This window comes from Arvicanthis niloticus, chromosome 6 (assembly GCF_011762505.2).
Source record: "Arvicanthis niloticus isolate mArvNil1 chromosome 6, mArvNil1.pat.X, whole genome shotgun sequence".
NCBI lineage: Eukaryota > Metazoa > Chordata > Mammalia > Rodentia > Muridae > Arvicanthis > Arvicanthis niloticus.
The window spans coordinates 848162-873196 of NC_047663.1; the positions used below are offsets into that span (position 1 = coordinate 848162).

The following is a 25035-nucleotide window of genomic DNA, read 5'->3' on the forward strand; positions in this document are numbered from 1 at the left end:
CAGGGAATTAACAGTACTAGGCACCCCACATTTAACCAAAAAGTAAAAATTTTTAATTTAGTAATTTAAGAACATTCACAAAATGTTAGCCAAGCCAGGGGATTTTCTCGGGTGTCCTATAACACGGTTAAGGAAGCCGTTGTATCAGTCTTATCAAGATCATTTTAGGAAACAGAGGAGGAAGCTGGGCATTGGGAGGCAAACCAGGCCCGATGCTTTGGAACATCAGGTGTACAAGAGACTGAGTGGAAGACGATGCTTGTCACTAATCAATCCAGCTGCGTTCACATGATGCTAGGTGCAGCAGTGCACATGAAACAGATACACAGCAAGACTACAACTGTTTAAAAAACCAGCTAGTATGGTTTACATCATCCTGTAGTAAATCTTAAACACAGCACTGTTTGTGTTTAAGGAGCCCCTTCCCACGGTCCTCTGATAGAGGGAACAGTGTGTGACAAAGCACCGTGGCAGCTGTCTGGGCACCAAGCTGCAGCTGTTTCTGGTGCTGATTCTAATGGCTGGTGTGACACTGTACACTGATCTTGCATCATCGTTTTGCAGGCCACATGAGCGTGAGATGCCTTGAGATCACGTGGTCATTTGTGTAAGGGAGGTCCTTCCCATGATGGTCTGTGAAGCTCAAGCCACCTGGGTGGTGACTTGTAGCCCACCCAGCAGGCACTCTTGTCTCTCAATAGAGCAGCCTGTGTGTACAGAGCCGCCTGTGTGTACAGAGCTCACCCCTTCGTGTTTGCACAGTAAGCTTTGCCACCCACAGCACAAAAATAAGTGATCTAATGTAAGTTTCTGTGTTGGATTAAAGTCTTCAAGCTGTGAGCTGTGGCACCTCCCGGCACCTCCCAGGATAAAAGCTGTAATTACGACCCGAGGCTTGCTTAAGAGTTGAATGTGTCCAAACCTCAGGTGGCTATGTCTTGATTCTTTCATTTTTAAAGCTCAAAATGACCTGAAGCTGTGTGGTTTCTCTTTATGTATGCATGGAATACTTCATATGCCAAAGGACACAAGAATAGCATCTCCAGGACACCAAACATTCCTTAAGCCTGTGAGTGGCTGAACCTAGCATGTTGTCACGTCATCCCTGTATACCTTTACAATGTGTCATCTTACAGATCATGCATGTTTAGCTTTTTACAGTACACATGCTGCCTGCACTCTGCAAACTCTTTGCTTCCTGGTATCAGTTGAGGTCTGTAGAGAAATACATTTCTGACCTTGTTCCCATAGCAATATGTTGCTCGGTTTAAGGAGAACCAGATAAGGCCCTTTCTCCAGATGAGTGTATAACAACAAGATGCACCTCAGAAGTCAGGGTGACACCACTAGTGTCCTAATCCTCGGCATCCAGCCTGAGACTGCCTGTGCTGACTGACATACTGCTGCTGTGGCACCTGACAGGACCCAGGCTGTCCCCTGTGCTCCCCCAGCAAGGTTCTTACAGCCTTTTTTTTTTTTTTTTTCTGACCACAGATGCTGCTGGTCACTGGCCATACCTTCTGGGAGTAGGCCCACCCCACCACCTACCACTCTTACTCCCCGGACTCCTATGAGCTGGTGCAGTGCTGAGTCTGTGATGTTTCATCGTCTTCCCAGAAAGTTCCAGAAACTCACACATACAAGTCCAGGAAAACCAGTTCCCTTAGATATTGATCTTAACCTCTAAGCTGATGGTTTCTTAGCAAGAAGAGATGGATATGCTAGGTGCAGATGGCCTGTCCTCTAGTCAGACTCCTATGAGAAGCAAGGCCAGTGCAGGATGCTCCTACCTTTTTATAACAGCCTGCATCCTCTGTTAGAGACAACCTAGTAAAATTCAACAGAGTCCAGTCCTGGTTGGACATGTTTGCAATTCCTTTATAAAATCATGGGTGCCCAGAGTTTTGGGGAACCAAGTTGACTTCACTGTACACGTAAACCTACCATCCTGCAAATCAGCTTCATAGTTTGAATATGTGAGATCATGCCAGGTTCTTCTTCCATAGCGACACCCAATAGACCCAGCCAGGGTGTGTGTAGGATGTCACCAACACATAATCCGTGCTTAGTCTCTAACAGGAGCTGTTGTATGTTTACTTACCTGTGTACATGCCATAGAACACATATGCAGAAATGCACGTGGGCACTCCCTGCACACAAGCACAGTGTAAATATACTCCTGGATTTGATGCACATATGTGCACATGTTCGTACACCATGTCTTGCTCAGACACTGAACAAAACAGACCTTGTAGTGACCAAGGCTGTGGAGACAGGCACTCAGGTGGTCTTCAAAAGGTCCGGTAAGGTCAAGCAACTCTCTGGACAGGGCAATCCTCGAAGAGCCTGAGATGACAGAGGAGCCTAGTAGCCTCTGCTACATCTCCTGTATTTGTGCAGCCATGGACCCTAGCAGGTCTCCTCAAGTGCACTTGAAGGAGAAGGGAAGGGGGAACCCTTGTGGCCAGGATGGGGTTGGAGGCGTGCCTGCAGGTGCACCATAGGGTGTGAGCAGCCTGTGCCTTGATTTCCCACACACTCACATTGTGGAGAACCCTCACCCACACTTAGCCAGAACAGATGCCTCAAAAGACAAGCTCTGCCTTTTTGCTTGACTCTGTCTTGCTGCCTCCTGTCCGTTACCATCACAATAAGGTTTGCTGAGGGATGGAACTCAGAAGGGCCTTTCTTGGCCTATGACATTGGTGCAGTACTTGCTCCTTGCAGACTCCTGTGTTGTGAGATCAAGGCTCTCAGTCTTAGGGTCTTCCTTTTCCTTGGATGACGGTAAGGCTGCAGTGAGGTATATGGAGCTGAAGTATGTCTTGTTTGTGACTTTCTCGTTGAAGGGGGGCACTACAGCCATAGACAGGACTGGCTGGGGTCCATAATTAAATGCTACTCAATGTGGCTCCCCAGAACCCCTAGGGAATCCCCTACCAAAATCACTGACTGAGCTCACCACAACCCTAATTAGAATGTTTAGCTTGGGAGGTCTCAGGAAAATGCTGAACAGGCAAAACATGCTCTGATGTAGGTAGTGACACAAGAGGTACAGCCCCGAATACAAGGGCGGTTCCACCCAAAGGACCAGGATGCTAGGGTCTGAGCAGAGAGACGGGGTGGAAGGCCTGGCCCTGAGATTAGGGCCACCAGGTAAGTCGAGCTCAGGGGGCCTGAGAAGAAACAAGCCCTGGAGATCTGCATGCAAGGGCCTGCTGCCTGGGAGCAGCTCTGTGTTCAAAAAGGACGTCCTTGGGATTGTCCGAGGGAAGGGACAGCCTGAGACAGCAAGTTTGCTTCCTAATGTGAACATGACATTTACCCAGACCTTTCTTCTGAGTATTGACTAAGCTGGGAAATCAGACCTGTATTGTTGGATCTCCTGCAACTCCCTTTTCACTTTCTAACTCAAAAGGACTAGTTCCACTTCTAGTGGAACATTAGTTCCACATCTAGAATTTGGGCCTGGAGAGACGGCTCTGTCAGTGAAGTACTTGCTGCAGAAACATGAGGACCTAAGTTCAATTCCCAGCATCTACATAAAAAGCTAGGAATGAGGGGCAACACACGCCTGTAACCCTAGTACCCAGAAGGGAGACAGGAGGATTCCTGGAGCTTGTTGACTAGCTATAGCTAGTCTTGCTGGATTGGTGAGCTCAAGCTCAACCCTGTCTCAAAAAATAAGATGAAGAGTGCTAGAGATACGTGATGCCGACTTTTGGCTTTGCACGAACCCTCATACATGTGGACACAGCTGCTGGACACAGGAGCCATTCATGTGCTAGAACTGATAGCTATGGAGAGAGGTACCATTCATCCCATCCATCATGTCTGCATCCCACCTTGAGAGCAGGACCAGTATGGGTGGCCCAAAGCTTCCCAGAGGCCATTGGTTTACATGGTAGTTCATGGTGACCTCTTGCTATGAGAGGTGGCAAATGACCAGAGCCAGATCTCCCTTGGCTATGGGTTAGATTTGGTGTGTGCTCCCAGCCCTAAACAGGGTATGACACTCATGTAGGTCCCCAGGGCTAACCAGTGAGGTGGCACTGGAGCCCACACACCTGTCCACATTAGCTTCCCTCTCTGTCGGCTACAGGATGACCATCTGGACTCACCGTGTCCACTTCCTAGAGGAACAAGTCCTACCTCACTGGAAGTCCTTCACCATCTGGAATGCAGGCAAACAGGGGCGCAAGTTATACCGCAGCCTGACTGCAGCCAGCCGGCACAAGGTAGGACCCTTCCCACCTTATCCCTCTGGCCACTATTCTGCCTCCCCCAATGCTGTCACATCTTTATCCTGCAGCCACCACCACCATCTAACTGCTGGCCCATGTTCACCCCCAGGTGGTGGCCTTCTGCGATGTTGACGAGAACAAGATCAGAAAGGGCTTCTACTGCCACGAGGACTCACAGGTGTGTAGCCATGCGGCAGAGCGCCGAAGCCCTTACAGGGAAGGGGCTTCCATACTATGCCAGCTATCCCTTATACTCACTTGAGCTCTGTCCAAGAGATGTAGCCCTCAGCTCCCAAGATTCTCCAGGATCCCTTAGGACTCTGCCCCTGTCCTTGGGGAAATGGCTACATATTCCTTCACTCTGGGTCTCAATGTTGGCCTCCCAATGTTGTGGCCATCAGGTGGCTGGGGCTGCCAAAACCTGGGGTACAACCACCTGTCCTGTCCCAGTTGGCCCAAGAGTCCCATCTGCTGCTCGGTCACCAGCTGCTGTGAGCAGAGGCTGTGGCTGGCACAGGCCTCAAGGAGTTCCTTCTGCATGAAGCCCTAATAACTCATGCCTGGCACCATTTCTGTAGGAAAAGCCCAAGCCAAAGGTCCCCATCCTGCATTTCCAAGCTGCCCAGTCGCCCTTTGTCATCTGCGTGAAGCTGGTGAGTATTGGCTATGGCTGCAGGGCTCCTGGGTATCAGCTGTCCACTCTGGTCATATGAGCAAAACCAAGGACAAGACCTGACCATGGGCACTGGGACATAGCCCACTACCTATACCCTTATGGTAAATCAAGTCTTACCTTGTGGCCATAAGGACACCCTGAACTAGGTATGGGGTCATAGCTGCTGCTCTGTGGGCTGGATGCAGCTGGGGAGTGGCCTGTGGGTACTAGGGACCGGGTGGTGGTGAGGTGGGCACACCTGGTAACACCCTTTTAAAGCTGTTTCATTCTTTCCTTTAAACACCGAAAGCCATTGTTCTGAGCCCAGCCACCATGTTCAAGGTGCCTTGGTTCCTGCTACTCGAAGGGCAGCCTTGACTACATATAATAGTAGCTTGGTGGTGACCAGTAGGGCCACAGGACCCTCCTTTGGTTCATCTGGTTTCTCCGCTTTTGGTCTTGTGAGCATAGGTGCCAAGCATTCTGTTTCTGTGCAAACTGAGGTTGCCTGTGGTGCAAAAAAAGTACAAAAAAGAATCTCAGTCTCTCCAAGGAATGGGTCTCTAACAGTTGTGCCAAGATCAAAGTGGCCAGACAGCAAGCTCACTGGAACGAACTAAGGCTTATCTGCTCTGCACACTGTCCCTTGGTAGGTCAAACTTAACGACAGAGATTTCCACAGGAGACTTGGCTCTTCGGATAGTATCCCCAGAACTCTTTAATGTGGTGACATTAACTGAGTTTACAATGGCAGCATAGTGTCCTGCATACAAGTTTCCCCTGTAAGAAACCTCATGTTCATCAACAGACAGCATCCGTCACAGGTCATCTGGAAGGGATGGATACTGGGCTGTGGAGGGCCAGTGTGTCTTGCCCATGTGGCCTGCTCCAGGTCACTGACCATGTGGAATCCTGCTGGTCAGTAGCCCTATTTCCTGTCCACAGTTCGTCCTCACTGTAGTAGAAGGACCCGTCTTTGCACTAAGAACCTCCTGGGTGCATCCTGCAGCAGATCTAAGCAGACCTTGTATGTCAGTCACTCTTGTCAAACTGCATCTGCTCACCACTGGCCTCTGAAACCTGCAGGGGTCGTCATCATCCCTCCCACCCACATTCTGCTCAAGCTTTGGGTCCAGGACAGTCTTGTTTCTAAAGGTCTCACTGTAAGTTGTGTATGATTTGCTTGACACCTTTTGTTTGTGAGTAGTTTTTCTCCAAGTCTTAATGGGGATTTCCAGACATCTACCAGGTGACCTCAGCAAAGGCAGCTCAGCCTCCAGTTGCAGCTGTCCACCACAGTTCTTAGGTCATGGAGGGGACAGTAGGTGGTGGGCCATGCTGTTGAGATGCTGGAGGACACAGGTCAGACTTCAGCCTGTGTTTCAACCCATGGCTTCCAGTCTGTGACAGCTCATTTCAGGTCATGGCAGGGTTAGGCCTGGGTTCTAGCCCCTCAGAAAGTGAGATGTGTGTGTGTGTGTGTTCCCTATAGAGAGATGTCATACAGCAGCAGATGGCCAACAGTCACATGTGGGAACAGTCAGAAACAGCATTAAGCTGGTGACACTATGGGAGTGGAAGCCCCCCTCCTTAGCTCTGTACCTTTAACAAGTGTCTTCTAGCAGGCTACAGCCTTTCTCTTAACACAGTGAGGAAGACAGGCCTGCCTGTGATGTGATGTGTATTTTGAGTATTCTTCTGTTTGTGTCTGTGTGTTTGTGTGTCTGTGTGTGCTGATGGAGCAGCTCTCTCCTTTCTGGTGCTTCATCAACAAAATAGGTTCTCTCACTAAGCCAGGAACTTCCTGATTCATCAAGACTAGCAGGCCAGCCAACCCAAGGGCTCCTTGCGTTCTGACTCCCCCTCCTGGGACTGCAGGTGTATCCCGCTACACCCAGCCTTTACAGTGGTGCTAGAGATTGAATGGAAGTCCGTGTGTGTGTGTGTGCGTGTGCGCACACACACACACAGCAAGCACTCTCCTGAAGCCACCTTTAGCTCCAGAGTTTTAATTTATAAATTTGGTGATATTTTTACCATTTAGAATAACTTATACTGTTTGACTTTTCTCCTTGTGAAAGTTTGATTTGTTCTGAGATGGCTGTTCGTGATCCTGACACTTCACAGCGCACTGCCCACATCTGTATCTAGGACTTTTGCTTCTTAACTGTGTCTGTGATACAGTGAGAGTTTACTTTGGTAGAAAGATTAAGTGGGAACCCTAAGTTTTCTTTTTTGTACATCTGATTGTCTCAGCCTCGAACATCAGGCAGCCCGTTCTCCTAGCAGGGAATTCACCAGCTAAGATGGTCATTTCTGCTCCCAGGTCTCCTTCTACCAGTTACCCACTCACATTCCAGTACCTTAGCCAGAGGGAAGCTACTCTTCCTTATTCCAGACTTTCTCCTGCATTTTTCTTATTTAAATAAACTGATGTGTTGTGACCCATGATACACAGAGAAAATGTCTGAACACAGGCAAGCACTGGCTTGCAGGTCACATTTATCCCTCCACCTGTTTTTCCTAAGTGGCTTTCTCAGAATACAGACAGTGTGCATTCACAGAGCAGAGTTACAACATCCTTAAGAACAGTGCAGATGCTGTTCCAAGGAGATGTGCAAACTGCTCAGCTGTGCAGTGTGTCCAGGCTCAGGAGATGCAGCTCACAGCACGATGGATCCAGCTAGCAGGACACCTTGGCATTATCACAGCACCGTGAACACACACAACTGTCTGCTTGCCACTCGTGTATGGACTCCCAACTTTTTGTTCTTAGGTCTGGTTCTTCTCGGCACCTATATATAATCGTCCACTGTGTTGACCATTGGGTCTTGCTGGCATGTCAGGACCCTGGCTTGTGGGAGTCATCTCTAGCCCTCATTGTCACTCATGCTGCTGTGAGCTCCCATTTCTCTAGTTTATCCCAGAAGAGAAGTTAGGTTGAACGCCTCCAAAGACCACCTCTGTGGACAATGGGCTGTTTCTGTCCTTTTGGAGAACTTTCTTGCTGTGGTTGTGGGAGTCTCTGACCTCTCCTGGCCCAAGCCTGGTGCATCTCTGAATGTTGGGAAAGGAGAGGTGAGGGGAAAGAGGAAGGGGAGCAGGGACAGCCACTGGACATTTCTGATTTTCCAGGCAGAATGTTTTTCACTTCCCGTTTTTAACCACTGGTACCGGTGGGACAAGGTAGAGTCAGGGTCACAGCCTCACTTAGAGGCCTCTTGTGTTGGTCAAAGGACAGATATCTGACCTAGGAGGAACAGAGTAGCCCCTCCCACGGCATGCCAGATTGCCCCAGACTCAAGGTAATGGGCTTTGCTCCCATCTGGGACTGGGGGATGACAGGTAAGAGGAATCAGGGGTGGGCGCTTGGCAGATAATGAGTAGACAGAGTTCTCTGAATAGACAGAAGGAAAGGTGAATCATCCCCGGCCAACACCAGGTGGCAAAGGTACCTTTCAGCACCTCACTGCTGTTGGTGACCAACAGACCATATAACAGCAGCACTGTTGCACTCAGCGGCCTCTGGTTCCCTTCAGGCCCCTTCCCTAACCTGTAGAAGATCAGAAGTTCATCGTGAGCCACCTAACAGGTAGATTAAGTAGGACTAATCCCAGCCCCTTACCTGAGTCTTTACAAGCCTGACTGAGCTGGATCTTCTCTCGCCAAAGGACCTCACAGGGGGCAAGTTTGAAGACAACCTGAAGTCACTGCAGTTGCAGGAAGGCCGGGACTTCGTTCACTTCAGCTGAGGCTGCCGCCGAGGTGGGTACACACTGTGATACCTGTAGGCTCTGAGCCTTGTCTGTTCTGCCTCCCTCTCACACAGCTCTTAGTCTCTGCTTCTGCCAGCGTCTCCCCTCACGTGACTGCATTAATTTTCACCTGAAGCCTTCCAAGCACCACTTTAGGCAAATTTCCTGTATCTGGTAATTTTCCCCAGCTATCTGGTGACAACTTTTTCTTTTTAATGGCAGGAGCCTGCAAAAAGTTCTGGGTTCTAGAAATGGCTATTAAGCTAAGCTTGTCTTCATTCTGAACCCATCTGTACTAGCTACCTTCCTCATTGCTGTGACCAAATACAAACAATACCTCATGGTTTGAGGGTCCATCATGGTGGGGAGGGCATGACTGTGGGAGTTGTTCCCAGCTGGGGCTCCTCACCTTCTCATATCTTAGTGGAGCAGGAAGTAGAGGGGCCAGAAGCAAGGGTGAGACTCTAGACCTCAGGCCGTGTCCTCCAGTGACCCACTTCTTCACGATAGGCCCTAATGCCTAAAGGTGCCAACAACTGGGCCAAAATGTTCGAACATGAGCCTGTCAGAAGCATCTCACATTAAAATGATAAAACCCTTAACTTTAATACATCTAACTTCTCAATTTAAGTGATCTTTTTGATCAAGATCTTGATTGATCCCAGGACTTGATCTTCTTGAGTTATGTTGTTTATTGACACAGAGTGTTACTTTGTAGTCCAGGTTGGTCTTGAACTCAGCCCTCCTGTCTCCATCTCCTGAATGATGGGCTACAGGTGTGTGCCGCCTGGCTGAAACTTGTTATTATATTCAGATACATCTACGGCTCTGAGCTCTAACAACTTGCTGCTCAAAAGACCCTGGGCGCCTCCCTCTCCAGCATCGTGCCTTCCCAGATCTTGCGTGTCAGATCTCCAGTCCTATTGCTTTGCTTTTGGAAACTGTTCTTATATATTATTTCTGGAGTTACTGGCACAGTCGGTTCTTGGTGATGGGCTGCTCTCCCTGTTTGTGAACATTGGCTTCATCCTCATAGAGGCTGTATTTTCCTGTTTTGGAATTACCTAGGCTTTTCAACATAAGAGTCTGGGGGACTCACTGGATGTCTCCTTTTGAAAACCCAGCAAGAGCTACTGCTCCTTCCTGTGAGACAGTTTTTCCATCCTCCAATTGTGAAGGCACAGCTCTCTGAGGTCCTGGTTTTATCAGGTCTCTTGTGGCCTTTTATCTACTCCACCCTCCTACCAACACTTCTTAGCAAGGTTTAGGCTTAGGAACCTGGGCACAGCCTTAGCTACTTTGTTCCTGCTCTTAATTCACAGGGTTCACTGGAGGCCAAGCAAACACTCTTGTGTGGACACACATCTATTTGGCCTCCTGCCCAAACATGCCCATTAGAGAGCTTTCCTGACTCCTTTGTGACCAAGACACTCACAAGCCACCGTGCCATTTGCTGAGTCTAACATGCCACTCAGCATTACTGCCCTGATGGACCATTCTGGCCACACCAGTTGTCATGATACCTGAAGAGGGGGGCTCCCCCTAAGTATCTCAGTAGAAACCCTTCCTGCTGAGGTCTTAACAGATCACCAGGCACCCAGTGGGGACAATTGCCTGTGGTGGGATCTGCGTGCAGAGGTGCCTAGCCAGGAACAAAATCCTTTACTTCAACCATTAAATCTCACCGAAAGGGGCATTGCTCTGCTAGAGTGTCATCAGTTGGTCTCCATGTCTTAAAATGTGTTTGGAATTGTGTTTTAAAATAATGCTAAAGATAGTTAATTCTGTTTCCCAGCAGACATGATAAAGCCTTCCTCACACATGGCCTCATCAGCTGATCTCAGCCAGGCTTCCTTCTGCTCACAACAGAACATTCTGAGTCTCAGAAAGAGGCCTGTGAGACTGGAATGAAGTATGATCCAGGCCTCCAGAAGTCCCTGCCACCAGGACAGCACAACAAACCTGCAGACCGAGGCCTGGAAAGTGACCCGATAGAGGCGCAGCCTGTGTGCTTTCCAGCCTGGCTCCATGAGGTGCAGGCTGTTAAACTGAGTGAGTGCATACTACCACAGGCCTTGGCTTCAGGCCCTGGCCACTTCACTATGACCAGTTATCTTGAGTTCTGTCTCAGCCACGTGTCCATCCTCAACAGCTTAGTGAGATCAGGCCTGAGACACAGAGAGGCAGAAGAGGCAGGCAGGCCCTGGGACACGAGGTGCAAAGGATCCAGGCTTTGGGACCAGAGTTGTCATCTACATTCCCACAGGGATGCTGGTTTCTGATGATTTCTGGCTCAGACCATTGTAGTATTGTTGGTGACTTGGCAGGCTGAGCATGTGAGGAGAGCTGCCTGTCACTGCATCTGCCCAGCAAGTCAAACTCTACACCAGGGTGTGAAACATCCATCATGCTACACAAATCACACAGCACTGAAGGGGAGCCCACAGTAGGTCTTCGAGCTCCTTCTGCACAGACATCCCAGAGATAGGCAGAGGCTGGGCTGTGTGATACATGATTTAATGAGAAGCACATCTGTGTGACAGCATAAGTATGGGCAGTCCAGGCCAGCAGAGCACAGCATGCATGAGGAACCACTGATCTCTGTGGATGGCCTCCCAATCCATCTAGCAGAGGTGCTACCTTTCTCAGAAGTTTTCTCAGAAGTCTGTGGCACCAAGTTTCCATGATGGTAAAGCTTGTTGTGGAGCCTGAGGGCAAGACATCCCAGCTAGGTAGGCAAGGCTCAGCTTCCTGGAACAGGCTGTAAAGATACATGGTGACATCAGGCTGGTTGTCACCCCACCCTCTCTGAGATATGGCTAAAGCCTGCCATGTACCAGAATCCTAGCAGCTTGAATTGTGTAGTAATAGCTCTGTGGCCTTGTCAGAGTACATTAGTAAACTGTTCACATATGTTTACACTTTTCTAACAATGTAAAGAGTGGAGTTAAACTCAAGTTCACCCTGCATAAGGGACCAAGACTATACCATGGCCCTATCTGTTGTCACCACTCCTAGAGCCACTTGGGCAGCCAGGCCACACCTGCGTATCTCCTGATGGCTTGTCCTGGGAAGACTTGAGCACAGACCCAGTATAATGCACACAAGAGGGAAAAACAAAACCTTCTCTCAACATGTCACAGACGTGAGGGCTCAGGCACAAAGCTGACTCGAAGCAAAAAGAAAGGAAAGAAGCTGACCAGCGAGACCAAGCCGCCTAAATACCAAGACCTCGGGGTTGTAACAAACCAGTTTCAGACAGGGCTCTGCAGCTAGAGGTCAAGGCCGGGGATAAAGTAATGTGTCAAGAAAGAGTGCTGGCCCCAGGGTGACTGGGGACAGAAAGGAGGAGCTGTGAGACAAGTTAACAGGGGAGGAAATGAAATCCAGATAAGGGGAAAGAAAGATTAAACAGGAAGGGAGGAAATAGGAAACAAAGATGATGGATGTAAACTTGCCTGTAATTATACAGTAAACATGAATACATGAAACACTAATTAATAAAGATTTTAAGATGATATTAAAGCACAGTCTTGACTGACATTCATGGACATGAAAGTGTGACAGGAACCAGATGTCACCACACTAACAGCAAAAAAGATGTCAAGAGTTGTAATGCAGCTTCAAAATGCACCCCCCCCCCCAAAGTTTAAACATAATTAAAGGACTTTTGAGACAAATGCAAAACATTAATTCCTCAGCAGATGGAGTAAAATGACGAAAACATGTACTAATGGGTCTGGCGTCTCAATACAGAGAGTTTCACAACTGAAAAAAGTTGTTTCTTAGACCTCCGTCCTGAAACTGGAGAGGAAAGCATATGAGACGCACAACCTAGCAGCGTCCACCAAAGGCTTATCTGTACCTGATAAGCTGGAGAGTATCAAGTTTCCAAGGTTTACCTCATGAAGTGTGAAACACATCCACTTATACCCAGCAAGGAAGAAAAGAGTCACCCCTGTCGGGCACACCAGAGCCAGGTCTACTAGCCCCTGGGCCAGATGGGGCATGCCAACAGCACTGGGAAGGCTGCAGGCCAGGCCCAGCCTGAGGGTGGAGACCCGCTGGCCGATTAGAATGTTCCTCTCTCCCCACTCAGTGGCAGTCCTCCTGTATACTGCTGGGCTCCTGAAGGACTCAAGTTCTAGAAGGGCAGGGAGCCCAAGGCCAAGGGTGGAGACAAGTGGAAACACCCTTAGGCCTGTACCACAGCCAGCATCTCACAGCTCCTTCCAGGAAGAGAAGCAAGTCCACACACTGCTGCCCACTAGATCAGCACATCTACTTGTTAATAAAGATGTGTGTATGCTAAGACAAGCACGGCTCACAGCCTGACATGGAAATGTAATTATCAAGCTAAGCTCACCAGGAAGGTGAGCTAGGGCGAGCACACAGGAGCTACTAGGTGGCTGTGGTGGTTTAAATGAGAATGGCCCCCACAGACTCTCGTGTGAATACCCCATCCCTAGCTGGTGGAACTGTTTGGGAGGGATTTGGAAGTGTGGTTTTGAGGTTTCAAATGATTCCATTTCCAGTGAGCTCTGCTTCCTGTTTCTGGATGAAGATGTAAGCTCTCAGCTTTTGTCATGGTGTTTTGTCACAGCAGTCAAAAGTAACTATAACCCAGGAAGGGTGTAGGAAGGGGATCAGGAACAAACTAAGAAAGTCATTAAACTAGCACGTGAACTTTCTAAGCAGAGATGCAAGTGGTACATGAAATGGGGACCAGTCACAAAGACAGCATCTCCATCTATAGGACTCATAGGTGACCTTCCAAGAGGCTATGTCAGGGCCTAGTGTCAATCAAGGACCCTTGCTCCCTTTAGCCCCAACATAGTCCTAGGCCAACTTGGCTGGTAGTGTAAACTGACAAACTAGTTCTAAGAGTTCAGACCAAGGATCAAGAACACAGACAGTCCTGGACAGAATCAAACTGGAGAACAGACATGGTGAGCACCATGAGCTGTGGTGAAATCCACACCTCTTCCATCATACAGTTTGTATTGCCTTACAGATTGATAGTTTATACTGGCTTACAGATTGATAGTTTGTACTGACTTACAGATTGATAGTTTGTATTGGCTTACAGATTGATAATATGATCCAGCGTATAAAAAAGACTCCAAAGGGCAGTCGCTTGACAGTGGTGCCAAGATCCTGAATCATCTGTAGAGTGGGGCTAGCTGACATGGGAAGCATAAAGTAACCATCCCTTCACACAATAGTTTGTCCCAAGTAAACTGAATTTCTCTATGAAGTGTCGGTACATAGAGCTTTCAGAAACAGCAGGCTGGCTGCCTGCATGTGCTGGCTAATTTTAATGGCAACTTGATACAAGCTAGAGTCATTTGGGGACAGGAACTCTCAACTGAGAAATATATGTATACGCTTAAGCTATAGGCAAGCTTGTCAGGTATTTTCTGAATTAGTGATTGATGTGGAAAAGATCAACCCGTTGTGGGTGGAGCCACCCTCAGCTGGTGGTCCTGGGTACAAAAACAAAAACACTATATAACCTTAGAGTAGATCACAACACAAAGGGTTAAAAGCATTAAGCCAGGAGCATATATCTAGGATGAAAGGTCACTATGTAGAATTTTTTAAGATCCCCATAGACAGACTGACCCATAGAACACAGGAAGAGAGCCCAGGACACAACAGATTACAGCTGTCAGGACAACTTAAAGTGCAACCCCAGGACAAGGGTCCTCAGAAACACTAAACACACCAAGGCCAAGATAGGTGGAGAGGACAGGCAGCCAAGAAGGCTGGAGCCCCAGTGGACAGAAGGGAAATGGATAGGTCAGGTGTCCTCAGAGAAACAGAGCCCCTAATAGGATGTACAGCCAGGGAACGGAGGACGGAACTACGGCCTCCTTCCCAAATTCCTAGGAGACTGAAGCGGAGACAACTTGTGGCCTCTAACAATTAGATGACACTGTGCAGCCAGCACACTACTATACAGACACAGAACTTGCACACCCTGGCAGCAGAAGCAGCTCTCCCAGTTGGTCTGGATAAAGTAATGGCAGCAGTGAATGCTGACCGTGGGACCCAGTTTACTTTATACCAGAACTCAGAACAACAAGCAACACAGGTGCCATGTGTCCTCAGAATACTAAAAGTATTACCTTTGGAACCAGCTGGGGTCTGGGCACACCAAGGAGGTCACACAGGTGATTCCGCTGTTCCCTCACAACTGTAAGCTCTGCGTCCCTAGGGAGGAAAACATCTGAGTCCTCTGTGCCACATGGTTCAGTTTCCCCACCCCATGAGATCTGGTGGTACTGGAGAAAAACCCTGTCTCACAAAGTAGACACCAGGAGAACCTAGCTCTTTCACGGGACTCAGCCTGTATGTTCTAGGGACATGCAGAAGAAACGCTGCCTCAGAGAAGCTAAGAGAGCTTCTGGAGCACTTATTAGATTTCAGCTGTTGACTGCTTTCATTGGAATAAGATGTAATGCTGTTAAGTACTAAGCATGTTTTTCTCTGTGTGTAAAATTAGTTTAAAAAAATAGCTTCTCTGCGAAGCAGGTGGTGTGCTCTGGCAAGGAGCAGAACTGCTAGCACCCATGTAGGGTAGCTCACAACCACCTGCAACCCCAGCTCCAGGGGAACTGCACAAACATGCACACAAGCCCTGACAAACAGCCACACACATACATATTATTCAAGATTCCCGTCTGTCCTTACTCAAGATGAGTTTATTAGAAAGTTGGAAGCCATGTCCACCGTCCTGAGGTTTGACCACTGTCTCCTCAGAAGTTGATCTCCTACCGAAAGCAAAGATCTTGAAGTGCACTCTGGCCTTCCAGATCCCACAGCTCTTATCTAGGCAGGAAGGCTACATAGTAGCATGAGTTCCCTAGGGAAGTCGCTGTTCTGAGGGGCATGCATGAAAATACCACAAACCCTGACTTGTTGAAGCAACCTGGTCAATCCCAACAGACCTGCCAGTATCTGAGGTCAGCAATCCCCTCTCCATCAATCTGAGGGGACAGTGTCCACAGGCAATAGCAGTAATTTGGGCTACATGGCTATGTCTCCCAAACAGTATAGAATGAGGACAAGCCAGCTTGAAATATACCTGTGCACAGGTGATAGATCCATATATGTGACTGTATGTGCTTGGCAGTGCATACATGTGTGATTATATGAGCAGCTACATGTATGTGATCATGTATGCAAACCTACATATAAATATGTGCAGAGCCATGTATGTGTACAGTGCCTGGATTACATGTCGTAAGTTCTTGCTGTTGTGACCGTAACTGTTTCCAGGCCCAGCCTTGAACACCTGTGAACCACACCCACAAGCTGTACACCACCACCACCACCACCACCACCACCACCACCACCACCACCACCACCACCGTCTATTCTACCTTTGGAGGAAGGTCTCTAAAGTCATTAGAACAGAGCAAAGACCACACAGCCCTTGGAGTAGCAAAATGACATAGCTAGCTGATATCAACTTGGTGGCATAATATAGTCCAGTTATTAGAAACACCCACTTCTGACCAGCAGGGGTCTGACCCACTGTGCCCACCTTGCTCACAAGAGGAGAAAAGCAAAGGCACATTAACATTTTCTACCCCGAGCTCCCAGGATGTATCCTCAGCCCTGTGTGAAGTTGTTAGGTGGCCCTGAGCTGTTGAAGGTTGGAAAAATCTCCCATCTTTCCATCCAGAGCAACAGGAGAAAGCAGCAGCAGGCGCAGGCGGGCCCTACTCACCAGGCTGTGTCGCTGAGCACAGTCATGACCTCATCAAGCACCTCAGCATCTACCAAGTCGCTATAGGTAAGCACCATCTCGTACACCTGGCTCGCTGTGCTCTTCCGGATCTGGAATGAGAACAGCAGGTCAACAGGAGGAAAGCCCATCACCACCAAGAGAGCCCCAGGGGTCTTAGAAGGTCCATGAAAGGAGGGAGATGAACTCGGCCACAGCCCGGGTACTTCTGCCATGACATGCCCATCAAAAGGTGCTGTAGGAACTCCTACAAGGGAACCTGTCTCACTCTCTCTTTTGGTTATTTCTGACATACTACTTCACATGAGCTCTGATCTACCTCTGGCAGTGTGTGTTTCTGACAAACTGGTGAGCTGTGGCTCATCCTGCTCTACCTCAGAAGACCACTGTACAGGTTCTTGGACTTCCTAACCCTGGGCTGTAATGCCCCGCCCTCAGCAGGGCTCCCTACCCAGCACCAGCACCCAAGATCCCGTCATACAAACACCAACCTGTTGACTGCCCACACCTGGAACTCATCTCGCCCAGTGTTTACTTCAAAGCCCCAACATGCACTTTAAAGGCCGTGTGTAAGCACAGTCCTGGGTCCCAGGCAGTTGGCCTTGAGGTGGGGCAGGCACACTCACCACAGGGAAAGGGTGGCCAAGGAGGAGGAACAGCTGCAGAAGAACCTTCTTTCTCACATCACCATTGAACTGCACCATCCCACAGAGCCTGCAGGAGACCCACAGGTGACATGGAGCTGTGCCTCACTCATGCTGTGACCCAAGGACCCAAGACACGGGAGACCCAGAAAGTACACAGCATGAACCTCGAGTCATGTGCTAATATGTGTGCATACCTATGTACAGATCTGTGTGTTGTGCACTAGTGTACTAGTGTGCCCCCATGTGAGCTACACTGTCTGTATGCACAGGTGCATTCTATACTGATAGGCTCCCATGTGCTCACCTAAACATGGCAAGATCTTTGTGTTAGCATGTGCATGTTTGTGTACCCAGATTTCTGCATCCCCATGTGTGAATGTTTGTACACCTTATGGGGTTGCCAGTGCGTGACCAGTTATCTATGCTAGCAGGTACACGCCCATGTGCCCAGATCCCTGCACTAGTAAAGGTGTATTCTCCTTCCTGTGACGGCCTTTGAGCATCTACAGGGCCAGTAAGGTGTCGGAGCAAGTGACAGATGTATAATAAGATGAACAAATGAGAGATGCAGCTTTCCTATTTTGGTCAATCCCCCCTAAACCACTCTTGATGGGAGTTCTCTAACATTTCTCTCCCAAAATGAACATGTAAACATTCCATTTTAAGCAGCTTTGTAATTAAAATTTTAGCTCCCACCAAGAACCACCAAGTCCCTCTTATTTCTGACTCTACCCGGGAACACTTAAAACTCACACTGCAATGCTTGACCGGAGTTTCTGGATGTCTTTTGACTTCTTGATTTCTTCCTTACAAAGTGTGAGCAACTTCACACAAAAGGGGTGGCTTGAAGGAGAAGACATTATTATAAGTACGTCTTTCACAGGAATACAGAGCAATATGAGGCACAGTGTCATGGCATCCAGTGCTGGGACGTGTGGCATCGACCACTTCTTTGGTTCCCAACATGCACAGCAGAGATGTATTCCACAACTGGGCAGGCAGACCTGGCACAGCCATGATGTGACATATCCAAGTGACCCACCCCAACAGAAAAGACTCTACCAGCAAGTGCTACTACGTGGAAGGAAACCATGTGATGGGCCTAGGTTACAGAGGAGTCCTCGTCAGCCCCAATAACAATACTAATACTGGGCTGCTATACTCAAGGACAGTCCATGACAGCAGCTCCCAGGTCAGCCCTGGCTGATCCAGGTCACAGGAATCCAGTCCTTCCCTGACTAGCTCCCTAAAGTGCTTATTGGGTACAGAATGACTGCCGTATTCTTTAGAGCTGTGGTCACTGTCATTCCCAGCTTGCATAGGACATACATCCTCAGCTTGTCTTCCTGCAGAGCGTATGCACAATCCTAATGCTCTTCTAGACATATGCCACATACAATCTATGGCCTCATTGGGACCCTTCAAGTCTACATTCAACTCTGTGGTCCCCAGCAGCCCTGTAGGTTTACACACCAGGGTTCTTGGAAGACTCCCAATGAGCTAATCCAAGAGGTATGAGCCCTCCAACGAACAGGGTCTAATCTCTAATCTCTGCCTGTCTGAGTGACGTGCCATGTCTTCCTGGCCACCAGGTTCTCCCAGCATCCCTCACCGTACCTGTTACAGGTATGGCTGGCATACCCCACCCTTCCCCAAGGTGCCCTTCTGTATATAATCCACCCACTGTAGCTAAGCCAGCCCTTTTTACCCATTACCCTCCTGGGCTCTTGGTCTCCTGGCTCTTGCCTCTCCTTTGCCCTCTCCTCACATGGCCCAGCTTAGGGCCATGTTTACTTCGGACTCTCCGCTGTCTCTGGTTCTGTTATATACAGTAAACCTCTCCCTGTACCACTCATGTTCTCCTTTTCATTTTTTTTTTTTTTTTTTTATTCAGGCACTAACTGTACAAAACACAGTAAATGGAAATAGTATCAGGAACTCTCCAAGAGCACAGAAAAGAGTAAAATTCCCCAAACAAATGAAGAAAATGGAACAGAGGACAATGATTCTGCTAATCAGGGAAAGTAGAAACATGGAACAGACAAAATTACTTTAATGAAAGAACTAATAAGACTAAATGAAATAGATTTATGGACTCAGTTAAAAGACCAAACTGTCAGGTTGAATTTTTACAAAACTACATATACTATTAGCAACCAACATATAAAGAAGCCAACCCACCAAACAAACAAACAAACAAACAATCCTAAACATAATAAAAACCAAAAACTACACAGTAAAAAAAGAAAGAAGAAAAAAAAAAGCCAAAGTAGAGTATAAGCAGAAGCACCTCCAAAAACATAAGCATTTGATAAGCCTTCATAAGCAGCCCTACATTTGTATGTGTCAAAAATTCAACATCCATAAAGAACAAAAAAGAGAAATAAAAGCATTTTTATCATTTAGTTTCCTACTATCTTAATTTTATTGTTTATATATATTATATATATTATAAATATTTATAATTATCTTAAATTTTAAAAATTTAAGCCAGTAAAATAGATGTCAAATCCTTAGAGCATTTCCTAGATGAATCCAGCAATGTGGAGAAGGGCATCACAGCCAGGCCACGCCCCTGTGAGCATGCAAGCTACCCAGGCAGGTTTTAGAAAGTCAGTCTGGGCTGCAGGCTGACAGAGGGAAGCCCTGTAGTGTAAGGTTAAAAGCCATCTTAGGCATCCAGCAGACAGATCTAACTTCCCTGCCAAAGCATTAAAAATCAAAGACACTACAGACTTCAAGCAAAGCAAGCTGGTCTCCTTCAGCAGCTCTGGGTGTGTGATGCTTGCAGGATCTCAGGGCGGAGCACCAAGACAACGGAGCTCCTAGCCTTAGGGGTTCACCTGGATGCTGGTCAGCATATAAGTACAAAGACATAACTCAAGGTCAAGGGAGAAAACCAAGCAAAACACCAGAAAAGATTTTATGAAAACTGGGCATAGATCCTATGGGGCAAAAGATAGACAATAAACAGGGATGAGCAAAGGCTCAGAAGGGGGAGGAGATCAACTGAGATCCTGTTGATTTGAAGCCACCAGTTAGTATACAGCAAGATCCAATACCACCAGGAAGTTTCTAAGTAACAGTAGATACTCACACATCTTCATGAAATGCAAAGCTGTCCAAACCAACCAGAGAGAACTCAGTGAAGACCACAGAGCATTCACAGAAGCAAAAATCACCAAGGTGGTGTCACTCACTCACTCAGGAAGCTAACCTGGCACCTAGAGGGTTCCAGAGCAATAACAAGCACCATGGCTGTCTACTCCTCTGAATAGGAGGCTAAGGAACCACAAACCACACAAGTAGAGAGCAGCTGCTTTGTGCCCTGTGGCCCATAGCCTCTGTCCAGCTGTGTTGGGCACAGGCACACTCCTGGGTTCCATACCACGGCCCACACACTATCCTGTTTCCATCCTGCCTGCATCATAACTCAAGCTCCAACTTCCAGACCTCTCTGCCTACGCACCCTAGCTAGTTCTAGCCCTAGGGGGTGTCCAAGTCTACTTCCCCACCTGGAAAGTGGGGCACTACTTCACCCCATCCTGATGTCTGCTGCCTAAGTTTGCATTGTCTGCTGGGTTCTGAGATCCTGATCCAAGTTGTTCCGTCTTTAAAATAATAGCCATATTTGGTGGTCATAGATTTGTAGGCACTTGAAAGGCTAAGGGGACAGGATCATGAGTTTGGAGCTAGTCTGATCAACACAGTGAGATGCCAAATCAATCAATAAATAAAAATTTTTGAAATTTGGAAAACTAGGCTTTGTTGGACAGGGAGCACTAAGCAAACAGATACTTACTTCTCCTCGGCAGTAAAGATGTCAAAGCACCCATTGGCCAACAGCTGGTCCAGCATTTTCAGCAGAGATACAGACACCCTGAGAGAAGATAAGCAAACATGAGACCCATGCGAGCACCCAAGAGCCACCCATGTGAAGAACAGGGACATGCCCTTGACAAGTTAAAACAAGAACAACAGTAAAACATTAATACCATGCTAGCTCTTCCTAGATGGGGTAAGAAGTCAAGACAGTCTTGTCAAACTCCTAGAAACAGACACACCAGTATTATGGTGCTTACAAGAATGCCAAATGACTGTGGAAAGTTAGAATGTAGCTGGAGACAATGTAGCTCTCGTGAATCACCTAGAGCAGAGATAAGAACAGGACTCCTGATGCAAACATGTGCAGACGGCCTGGTTGAGTCCAACGTTCACCTGTACACCTGATGGTTTTGACAAGGCGCAAAGCAAGCACAGCGCACAGTCCAGCAGACAGTAAGAACACCTGGACATCCATTTGCAAAATTACACTGTTTTGAGTTGGTTTTGTGTGTGTTTGGACTGTAGGGCTGACGATAGAATCTAAAGCTAAAACTTACTTCTGGGAGAGTACCAGAGGAGCTCTCTAGGAACTCCAAATTAGGCAAAGATTCCTTAGCAAATGCATTTGCTCACTGAAGCACAGGACAGGTGGTAGCTGGGTCCTTCAAACTACAAATCCGACAAAGATTTGCCCAGTATAGTGAAGGCACGCTAAAACAACAGTGAGAAGGAAAGCCCACCTAAACAAGCTATGGCAGTCACAGACACTGGGAGGGCAACTTAGTGTCCAGCAGAGCAGCCACCGGAGAGACTGGGCACTAACGTTGGTGAGCCATAGAACAGAAGTTAACAAGCAATCCATGTGCTCCAGCTGTCCATCACTCAATGAGAACCCGAGGAAAGGGAATGTGCATCCACAGAGATTCATCCCTGCATGTCCACTGTAGCTATCTGTAAGGCTGGGAACAGGAAATGCCCAAATGAGGCCCTGGCTGGGCAACAAAAAGGACAGACAGGAGTGACTATGCTGCCTGTCTGCCAAAGTGAAGAGCTGGGAGGGCTCTGAGGAGGAGGAGAAAGAAGAAGAGGAGGAGAAGGAGGAAAATTTGGTGAACAAGAAAGGATTCGGGTATATACATCCCAAGGAACCACTGCATATACTTCATGTGTTGTCTTTCAGGTCTCTTATGTCTCAATTGGGGCTATTATAGACAAGAAAAGATGGAGAATATTCTTACAGACTAGAGGTATTCTGCATCTCCACACATACACAGAGAAAGTCATTTTCCTGCCAAGAGTACATCAAAGGAAAGGGATTGCCAATCAGTGTCAGGCCTAGGGACCAGCAAGGCCCAGAGGAGATAGATTCCTGGAGTTCACAAAAGATGAGTGTTGGGGCTAGAACTTGGGAGTTGGCTGGGCCTGGCAGCCTGCTCCTCATCTATTATGACAAATGTGTCATAATATGTGTCCCAGGGAAACCTGGGCCCTGTGGAAATAGGATCAGAGTACGAGTACCCTGTTTGAAGACACCACTCACCTGTCATTCAAGAGGTTGTCCTCAAAGACCTTTAGGAGGGTATCACTGAAGCCCTCCAGGACCTGAGCATCCTTCTGAATCCCCTTCATGTACTCAAAGAGGCTCTGTGTAGAATGCCTGACCTGCAACCCAAAAAGCAGAATTGTGGCTCAGTACGGCTAGCTTCTCCCTTGGACTACTACAGTGAATGCCTGGGACCAAACAGAAACAACTGCAAACTACAGAGGCATGAGGATCCTACAGGTACGGGGCTGGTAAGACAGTGGACATGGGAAGTGTATGCATCTGGGACAGAACCCTCTGGAAATAATCCCGTGTCCCTGGCTCTGCACAGCCAGATGCCTCCTCACCGTAGACTCTGTCAAGCCACCCACAGACACGGCCAGCCCCAGCAGGACATGGTATCTATAGGTAGGCAATCCCAAGAGCTGGGTGATGAGAGGGAAGGCCTGGGAAGGCGCGTTCCAGTTCACAGTAGCCACATCAGACCTGAAAGAAAATGATTTCCTCAAGGCCATGCTTGGAGGGACTGGGCTATGAGGGGATCTGGATCGGACAGTACCTGGGAAACAGGCTTTCCAGTTCTTTCCGGTGGGGAACATGGGGAATGGGAGGGCTGTCGAAGTGCAAGAGAGTCAGGAACACCCGGGCAGCATGAGCACGGAACCGATCAATCTTCTCACTTGCCTGCTGGGCAACGCAACACATGACACGCTCACAGCTGCAAACGGAGGGCACATGTATGAGGCCAGCCTGGGGAAATGTGGTCACCTTATTGTCAGCAGCTGCAGAAGCCACACCAGGTTGTGTCTTAGTTAGGGTTTTTTATTGCTGTGATAAAACATCATGACCAAAAGCAACCTGGGTAGGAAAGGGCCTTAGGTCATACTCTAGCACTAAAAAGTCAGGACAAGAACTCAAACAGAGGCCATAGAGGAGTGCTGCTTACTAGCTCCCTCTCCATGGCTTGCTCAGCTGGCCTTCTTACAGAACTCAAGACTACTCTCCCAAGAATGGAACCTCCCACATAAATCATTAATCAAGAAAATGTCTATAGGCCAATTTTATGGACATATTTTCTCAACTGAGTCTCTCTTCCCAAGTAATTCTAGTTTGTGCCAAGTTGACATAAAACTAACCAACACAAGACGGGTATGGCAGCACCTGCCTGCTCTAACATCTCAGGAGCCACATGACAGGTTCATGAGAATGTCAATGTACTGTTGGGGCGAGAGTGAGAAGCACCAGTATTGCATGTCAGTGGAAAGAGTATGAGAACAGGCTGAGAAAGTATGGTACACATAAGATAGCAAACTTAAGGCCTCAAGCAGTGTGGCAGAGGCGGTTGAAAACCACGGGCTGGATCAAATGATGGTAGTCCATCTTGGCATGAACCTCAGCTATAGACCCCTGAGTTCAGAGGCCACTACAACCTCACCCTCTGAAGCTGACTGTCAAACAGGCCAGATCAAAGGAGGGCCTGGTATGGGGTTAGGGAGTATGTGAATGTTATGGATCCTGACACAGGTCAGGTGGAGGACCCTGGCCATGATCCACAGACTCTGGAAGGCCGTGACAGCAGTCAGAGAAGCTTGTCTGAGAAGGCATTAAGGCCCCAGGACAGCCCCAAATGGCTTCAGATACTCACATGTGGGCCTGAATCAGCACCGGCTCTGTCTGTGCCAGCAGAAGCATCAAGTCCATGAGGCTGGTCATGGCAGCCTCACGAACCCTGTGGATAGGAGACATGAGAAGATCAGTCTAGTACAGGAATTCCAAGCCCTGGTCCCGCCTGCCCATTGGGCCTATGAGCAGACTCTACAAGCATCTCATGAGGGGAAAAAAAGTCTTGAAACACCCACTGGCCACACACAAGATTAGCTCCAAAAGGCCCAAACACAGGGAAAGTTTCAGAGAGATCACAGAAATCCCACAGTGTAAACCATCAGAGAAACCCAATGCCAGCAGCTGGCACTTAAGTCCCTTGACTGGGGAGTGAGGGACGTGCTGTCTCTCATACTGTCAAGCAAGAGGATTCATTCTTAATACCTGAAGACAGACTGGACAAGTCTCAGCAAAGCCTAAGACATGTGCACACACTGTAACAGCAGATACTTCCCACAGCCTCCTCCCGTGTGAAGCTGGCCTTCTGTAGTGTCTCTCTGCACAAGGCCGGCACTTCTGGTTCTCACCAAACAGAGAAACTAACACTCACATCCATCCTATACATACTTTCCTGCTAAACAGAGCTGTCTGTCATTAATTCATATCAAAGAAAAAAAAAATACTGCTCTAATTCCAGAACAAAAGCAGCCATTTACACTGGGATTCAGGTACTTTCAGCCAGAGTCAGGAAAAGGAAAATACAAACCCTCAGGCCTGGGGTCATCCCTGACTCAATCAAAACCTCTATGGAGCCTGTACCAGGTTCCTGCTGTGGGGGGGAGCTCAAAGACAAGAGCAGGGTTCCAGGGGACTCCCCAAAGTCAGATGAGGGCACTGGACACAAAGCAAGCCTGGGAAAGGTGTGCTGTAGGGACACACTCCGGTGCATGTCTACAATGCATGCAGGGGATGTGGGGAGGGAGGTCTGCAAAGCACGCTGGGGAAAAT

General features: G+C 48.2%; 2 protein-coding genes across 5 annotated transcripts in view; one reads left to right on the forward strand and one right to left on the reverse strand.

Moving 5' to 3' along the window:
* Qtgal (queuosine-tRNA galactosyltransferase) overlaps nt 1-12179 on the forward strand; it is a 58004-nt gene extending 45825 nt beyond the window's left edge. Inside the window, exons 9-14 of one of the 4 annotated variants that reach the window (XR_013110818.1) lie at nt 4103-4238; nt 4354-4422; nt 4823-4897; nt 8571-8664; nt 10453-10706; nt 11673-12179. Coding sequence is in view for 3 of the 4 variants with exons in the window: in XM_034508085.2 (XP_034363976.2) it covers nt 4103-4238; nt 4354-4422; nt 4823-4897; nt 8571-8651 (361 nt within the window). In the remaining variant the exon portion in view is untranslated. Of the gene's footprint in view, nt 1-1494; nt 4239-4353; nt 4423-4822; nt 4898-8570; nt 8665-10449 lie in introns of those variants that run through there. The other 3 variants (XM_034508085.2, XM_034508084.2, XM_076935281.1) reach the window with 3 other exon arrangements.
* Nucleotides 11156-25035, reverse strand: part of Tbcd (tubulin folding cofactor D) — a 168648-nt gene continuing 154768 nt past the window's right edge. Inside the window, exons 30-39 of the mRNA XM_034508080.2 lie at nt 24071-24154; nt 22985-23143; nt 22773-22911; nt 22423-22544; nt 20860-20937; nt 17811-17900; nt 17037-17124; nt 16393-16502; nt 14786-14870; nt 11156-11415 (exon numbers count right to left, since the gene is read on the reverse strand). Of these exons, the coding sequence (XP_034363971.1) occupies nt 11398-11415; nt 14786-14870; nt 16393-16502; nt 17037-17124; nt 17811-17900; nt 20860-20937; nt 22423-22544; nt 22773-22911; nt 22985-23143; nt 24071-24154 (973 nt within the window). The 3' untranslated portion in view covers nt 11156-11397. The remainder of the gene's footprint in view (nt 11416-14785; nt 14871-16392; nt 16503-17036; nt 17125-17810; nt 17901-20859; nt 20938-22422; nt 22545-22772; nt 22912-22984; nt 23144-24070; nt 24155-25035) is intronic.